General features: G+C 48.9%; 1 protein-coding gene across 5 annotated transcripts in view; it reads left to right on the top strand.

The window, feature by feature from the left end:
- The window catches only part of TADA2A (transcriptional adaptor 2A), a 49,247-nt gene that overhangs the window by 36,883 nt on the left and 5,638 nt on the right, over positions 1-6,726 (top strand). For all 5 annotated transcript variants that reach the window (XM_015426767.1, XM_015426764.1, XM_015426766.1 and 2 more), the window contains exon 13: positions 5,827-5,959. In XM_015426767.1, coding sequence (XP_015282253.1) covers positions 5,827-5,959 — 133 coding nt within the window. The remainder of the gene's footprint in view (positions 1-5,826; positions 5,960-6,726) is intronic.

The following is a 6,726-nucleotide window of genomic DNA, read 5'->3' as shown; positions in this document are numbered from 1 at the left end:
CCATCCAGCTGATGGACTCTTCAATACACCAGCTAGACCACGACATGCTGGTTGATATGCGTCCTTTCTCCGACATCAATAATGTCGAGATCCTCAGTCGTCCCCTGGGCACAGATCGCTCTCCCTCTGCTCAGTCATCAACATCAACAGTCTCTGAGTTCCATGCCAATATCGACCCAGGTCAGCATTGACAGATCCCTCCAAACACTCAACGTCATCCTCCCCGTCTGTTTGCCAAGGATCGGCCTTTTGATATCGATGATCGGGCTAATGGGGCTGCTCATGGAGACAAGATGCTACACTGTCTCCCAGATGCTCCCGCTCTAGGAGTAGATTCCCACGAGTCTTCCTGCCCCCACCACCTCCTACTCTTTCCTGGGATCACCGCCAACTACGTTATCTCTATGGGGCTTATCCACCCGCATCTGCACCAGAGAGCCATTGAGCCGGTGCCACTGCTATTTCACCGTTCCAAAGCGGGATGGAAGCATTTGGCCAATCTTAGATCTATGGGTGCTAAACTGTTTTGTGAGCTATCACCGCTTCCGCATGGCGTCCTTACAGCAGATTCTGCCACTTCTCCAGAAGAACATCTGGATGGCCACCCTCGACCTCCAGGACACATACTTCCACCTCACCATCCACCCGTCCAACCACCAATACCTACACTTCGCAATTGGTCAACAACACTACCAATATGCAGCTCTGCCATTCGGTCTTTCAAGTGCACCAACAGTCTTCACAAAGACGATGGTGGTGGTCGTGGTGGTGGTTCGTCTCAAGGGTATTTCCATCTACCCATACATCGACAATTGGCTCTTGGTTGCGACTTCCAGGGACGCCCTAGTCTCAAACATCAACGAGACACTAGCCCTTCTGGGAAACTTGGATCTGCAAGTAAATCTGGAGAAGTCTCAACTTCAACCAGTCCGGAAAATACACTACATCGGTGCGCTGCTGGACTCCACAAATTGAACATCCTACTTGCCACAAAACAGAGCCGCCGACATCGTCAATCTAGCCACTGTCATGCGTACTCGGCCTTCAGTGATGGCCTTCCAAATACAAAGGCTACTCGGCCTTATGGCCGCTACTACATCAGTCCTGGGTTTTGCCAAGTTAAGAATGCGCCACCTGCAACTCTGGTTTATCTGCAATTTCAATCCAGAGCGAGACACACACTCAGCCCACCTATCCCTGCCTGTCAAAGTACGGGACTCTTTACTTTGGTGGACCGCCCCTTCCAACCTTTTCCAGAGAGCACCCTTCCATCCTCCATCACCCCAAATTACCCTGACTACAGATGCCTCTCTCTCGGGCTGGGGTGCCCACATGATGGGACTTTGTGTCGGAGGTAGATGGGATACACAGAAACGGAACCGGCACATCAATTTTCTGGAACTGCTTGCAATACAGTTCGCTATCACCAGTTTCCTGCCCCGATCAAGGGGAAGTGTGTCACGGTCCTCACGGGCAATGCTACTGCCCTCAGCTACGCAAACAAGTAAGGGGGCACTGTTTCCCAACGCCTCTGCAACCTCGTCCTTCGGTTATGGGACTTCTGCATCGCCCACAATGTCTTCCTAGTCACCACGCACATCCCGTGGCACATGAATGTGCAGGCGGACCCCCTGAGTCAGGCACGAGTGGGAAATGAATCTGACTTACCTTCTTCCACTCTTCCGCAAGTGGGGATTCCCCCAGATAGATGTTTTCACCACCAGGGCGAACAGAAAATGTCCTCTGTTCTGCAGCCAAGGTGGTAGGGACCCGCAGTCTTTAGGGGACAGTCTCCTCTACCCGTGGTCCAGATAATTTCTCTTCCTCTTCCCTCCATTGCCTCTACCCCTGAGAGTGGTCCGCAAAATCATCAGCGACAGAGCGGACTGCATCCTCATAACCCTGTGGTGGCCGAGGCAACCATGGTTCTCAACCATCCTCGATCTGTCAGCGGGGGTCTACCACCAATTTCCTCCGGTACAAGACCTTCTGCTCCTAACCGAGTCCCCTCGCCTATACCACGACGTGCCATGAATGAAGTTGACAGCCTGGAGAGTGGCGTCAACAGCTTTTCCTCCCGCATAGCAAATGTCTTGCTAAACTCCAGAAAGCCCACTACATGAAAATCTTATCATTACAAGTGGCTAAGGTTTTGTTCCTCCTTGGGTAAAGATGCCCCTCAAGCCACCTCCGCTTGTCTCGAGAAGGTTTTCGAATTCCTCCTGTCTCTCACTGACTCGGGACTGTCACATTCTTCATTAAAGGTTTATTTGGCTGCACTTTCACCCTACCATGTTCAAATTGAAGGATACACACTGTTCTCGCATCCCCTTTCTAAATGTTTTTTGAAGGGACTGTTACACCTTTACCCTCCCATCAAAAGTCCTGTCATCCCCTGGGACCTTCCCCTGGTCCTTCGCCAACTCACCAGGAAACCCTTTGAACAACTTGCGACATGAAATTCCTGTCCTGGAAAACAGCCTTTCTGGTGGCTGTCACTTCAGCAAGGCGAGTTGAAGAAATACTGGCTTTCAGACATGACACTCCTTACTTGTCATTTTTGCCAGACGGCATCCGCCTTGTACCTGACATCTCGTTCCTGCCAAAGGTAGTGTCAGAATTTCGCCTACAGGCAGAGGTCTTCCTCCCGGATTTCTTCCCTGCTCCGACATCCCCAGAGGAGAGGCTGTTACATACTTTGGACACGAAACGTGCGCTTCTGTTCTACCTAAACAGAACCCGCCCAACGAGACGTGACTGTCAACTATTCGTCTCCTATGCACCAGCAAGGCTGTGAACTCGCATCAGAGATCAGCATTTGTCAAGGTGGATTGTAAGTCTCATCCGCCTCTGCTCTCTTATCACTAAGCAGCCATTGCTTGGCCCTATCAGGGCTCATTCAACCCAAGCTGTTGCAGCCTCAACTGCCTTCCTCCAGGGAGTTCCCTTAATGGACATTTGCAGAGCCGCTACCTGGACTTTGCCTAATACATTCGTAAGACACTACGCCCTAGATGTACGAAAGAACTCTCGTACCAACATGGGACGTCACATCTTATCCTCGTGGTTTGAAGGAACTGGCAGGATGTCCATGCCCACCCCTCTAGGCATGTGTGGTGGGGTTCCTGCGCATGCCTGAGGTCTGGGTGCGAAAATCCGTTAGAGCTTGCTATAATACCGATCGATCCAGCGCAGGCACACTGTATCCCATGGGTGTGAATGCACAGATGACCACTCGAAGATCACCAGTTACAGGTAAGCAACCTATTTTTCCTCCTGCTCAGTCTGTGGAGGCATCATGTACAGGTGGCAATGGACAACATAGCCACTGTTTATTACATCAACAAGCAGGGAGGCACAGTGTCCACCAGGCTTTGCAAATGCACTCTGACTCTGTGGTGTTAGTGTATAAGAAACGAGATTCACCTTACTGCTGTGCATGTTCCCAGTGCGACAAATACCCAAGCAGACTTCCTCAGCAGGTCTCGCTCAAACAACCACGAGTAGTCCCTGAATTCCGTCTACCTGTTGCCAGTTTTACAAGCATTCGTTCACCCCCGGGTAGATTGCTTTGTGACCAGCCAGAATGCTAAGTGTCCGACCTTCTATAGTCAGGGCGCTCCACTGCAAGGATCACGAGGAGATGCCTTTTTTACAGCATTGGAGCGGGGTGCTGTTCTTCATGTTCCCACTGTTTCCATTAATCCCTCGGACGATCCAGAAAATCTCCAGTGATCCTACCAACTGCATTCTGATGACGTCCTAATGGCCTTGCCAACTGTGGTTTGCAAGACTTCTACAGCTGTCTCACAACACATCCATTTCCCACTGGTGCCGGCTATTCTTACTCAACACCATGGGGCAGTTCTCCATCATGATCCAGGAATGTTCCGATAGACAGACTGGAGAATTGAACAGTAGCATTTCCCCCAGAGGTCCAGTGTATTCTTCTGAATGCCTGTAAGCTGACCACCAGATAGTCCTAACAGGCTAAGTGGACGCATTTTTACGATCCAGAAAATCTCCAGTGATCCTACCAACTGCATTCTGATGACGTCCTAATGGCCTTGCCAACTGTGGTTTGCAAGACTTCTACAGCTGTCTCACAACACATCCATTTCCCACTGATGCCGGATATTCTTACTCAACACCATGAGGCAGTTCTCCATCATGATCCAGGACTGTTCCGATAGACGGACTGGAGAACTGAACAGTAGCATTTCCCCCAGAGGTCCAATGTATTCTTCTGAATGCCTGTAAGCTGACCACCAGATAGTCCTAACAGGCTAAGTGGATACATTTTTCCATCTATGGTGCATGTCACCACCTAGACCCAAAATCTGCACCTCTCTCCGATATTTTGTTTTACCTGGTCTCCCTTAGTGATTCCGGTTTAAGTTACTCTTCACTAAAGATCTACCTCTCTGCTATCTCTGCATTCCATGACCCTGTTGAGGGTATGACTGTCTTCTCTTACTGTACTTTTGGAACCTTTCTGAAGGGCATGATTCGACTCCATCTGTCCATCAAACCTTTGGCACTGGTTACTTTCCAAGTTGATGGGGAGGCCTTTTAAACCTTTGAGAACTGTACCTCTCTACCCTCTGTTATGGAAGACAGCTTTCCTTGTTGCGATTACTTCCACTAAACAGGCAAGTGACATTTATGCGTTTCGCTCTGACCCACCCTATACCATCTTTCACAGGGATAAAGTCATCCTTCGACAAGACCTTTCTGTCTTACCTAAAACAGTTTGTCGTTACACCTTTCTCAACCAACAACTTTGCCAACCTTCTGTGTGACCCCTTCTGACAAAGTTCAGTGGGTTCCATGTTTGCCAGGCACTTTCTTTCTACTTAGACAGGACTTGCCCGTTCCATAAGGACCCTCAGCTGTTCGTGGCCTATGGTAACCCTCACAAAGGTGACAGGATCACCTCGCAAGGTTTTGCAAAATGGGTGACTTCGACCATTGCACTCTGCTATAAGCTCGCTGAGGAGCATTTACCTGAGTTACTTCATGTTCATTCCACCAGAGCTGTAGCCACATCTTCAGCTTTCCTCAGTGGTGTGCCTCTGGAAGATGTCTGTGCTGTGGTGATGTGGTCTACTCCCTGCATGTTCATGACGCACTATGTCCTCAATATTCGAGCATGGAGAGATGTATCCTTTGGCATTTGGTGTTGAAGTCAGTCTTCCATTGAGGTCCTGTTGTGGGATGTCAGGTGAGCCTGTAAAAGTAACAACATTGGTGGTTAAATTAAATGTTCCTTGAGTGTTGGTTTTCATGTTCTGTCTTGCCAGCACCCTCCTTCCTAGATATTTAGCTTGCTACTCACCCAAGTGTGAAACTTCACAGGGACCACAAAGAAGATAAACAGGTTGCTTACCTGTAACTGTTGATCTTCGAGGTGTCACCTGTGCAGTCACACATACCTGCCCAGCCTTCCCCATTGCTGGTTTTTCCATCTACTTATCTTTGGATGGCCTTGCTAGTGGTTGCTAAAAGAAACTTGAGTGAAGGTGGGGTTTTCTCTGCAGCTCCAGGCATGCTCAGTAGCGGCCTGCTCCCCAGAGCAGAGGAAAAAGCACACTAAAACTCTGAGGCTAGCTCTTTTAGATCTCTGAGGTCAGGTTCATGGGCAGGCCCTGAACCCAAATATGTGACTGCACAGGTGACCACTTGAAGATCATCAGTTACAGGTAAGCAACCTGGTTTTTTTTCTTGATTTGTGAAGTCACACTGGGACAAAGTCGGGGGGGGCAATATGCTAGAAAGATTATGTCCCAAGTAAGTCAGCTGCAACATGTACTTTGTTGGCTGCAGGTGCAAGAACATATGACCGCCTCAAGAAGACCCGGGAAGAGGAGCGTATGAAGCGCACCATGCTTTCCGAAGTCCTCCAGTACATTCAGGACAGCAGTGCCTGCCAACAGTGGCTCAGCCGGCAAGCTGATATGTACGTCTGCAATTCAGATTTGCCTTTTTGGGTTTTTTCATAAAGAGAAACCTGGAAGCAGTAGGATGACCCACCTGGTTTGTCTGGAAATAGAATAGCGACAGACCACCAAAAAGAGGTTGCCTTTGGGTTTCTCTTAAGCACTATCAGTTTTGCTGTGAAATAGGACCGATGTTCTGCAGAGTAAGCCCATGACAGTGCAGTCCTAAGCAGAGGTACGGCTTTCTGAGTCCATTGAAGTCACTGGGCTTAGCCAGGTGCACCACTACGTAGGATGGCACTGTGAAAGAAGGGAGGAGGTTAGCTGTGAAGAACATGAGCGTGTAGATGGGTATGCTTACTTCCCTGCTCTTTTGAACGAGGGATGCATCAGGGAATAAAACTAGGATCAGCATTGACACCTGGGCTCCTTGTGGTCTCTATTTGGTTCTTTCTTTTCTCTTTTTTAAAAATTCTATGCCAGGCAACCCATATTTGGCACCAAGCTAACCTGATTTCTGTAACATGCATAAATTTTGCATCATTCCTCTTTTGAGTATAATGTATTCTATCTTTATCAGTCACCAATTGGGCGAGGATTCTAAAGCCATACTCCAGCTGTTGATAACCTTATTCAGGCACCTCTGTAGCTTCTCAGATTTGCTCACATAGTTCCAATTGCATCTTCTCAGCTATAAGAGCTAGAAATCACAGCATGCACACGTTCTTGCTGTGGCCATCCATGGGCCATCCAGCTGCCGTTTCCTCAAAGCTTATGAAATACATAG

The sequence above is a fragment of the Gekko japonicus genome, unplaced genomic scaffold (genome assembly GCF_001447785.1).
Source record: "Gekko japonicus isolate JY-2015 unplaced genomic scaffold, Gekko_japonicus_V1.1 scaffold4522, whole genome shotgun sequence".
NCBI lineage: Eukaryota > Metazoa > Chordata > Lepidosauria > Squamata > Gekkonidae > Gekko > Gekko japonicus.
This window is presented reverse-complemented; position numbering and strand designations above follow the sequence as displayed.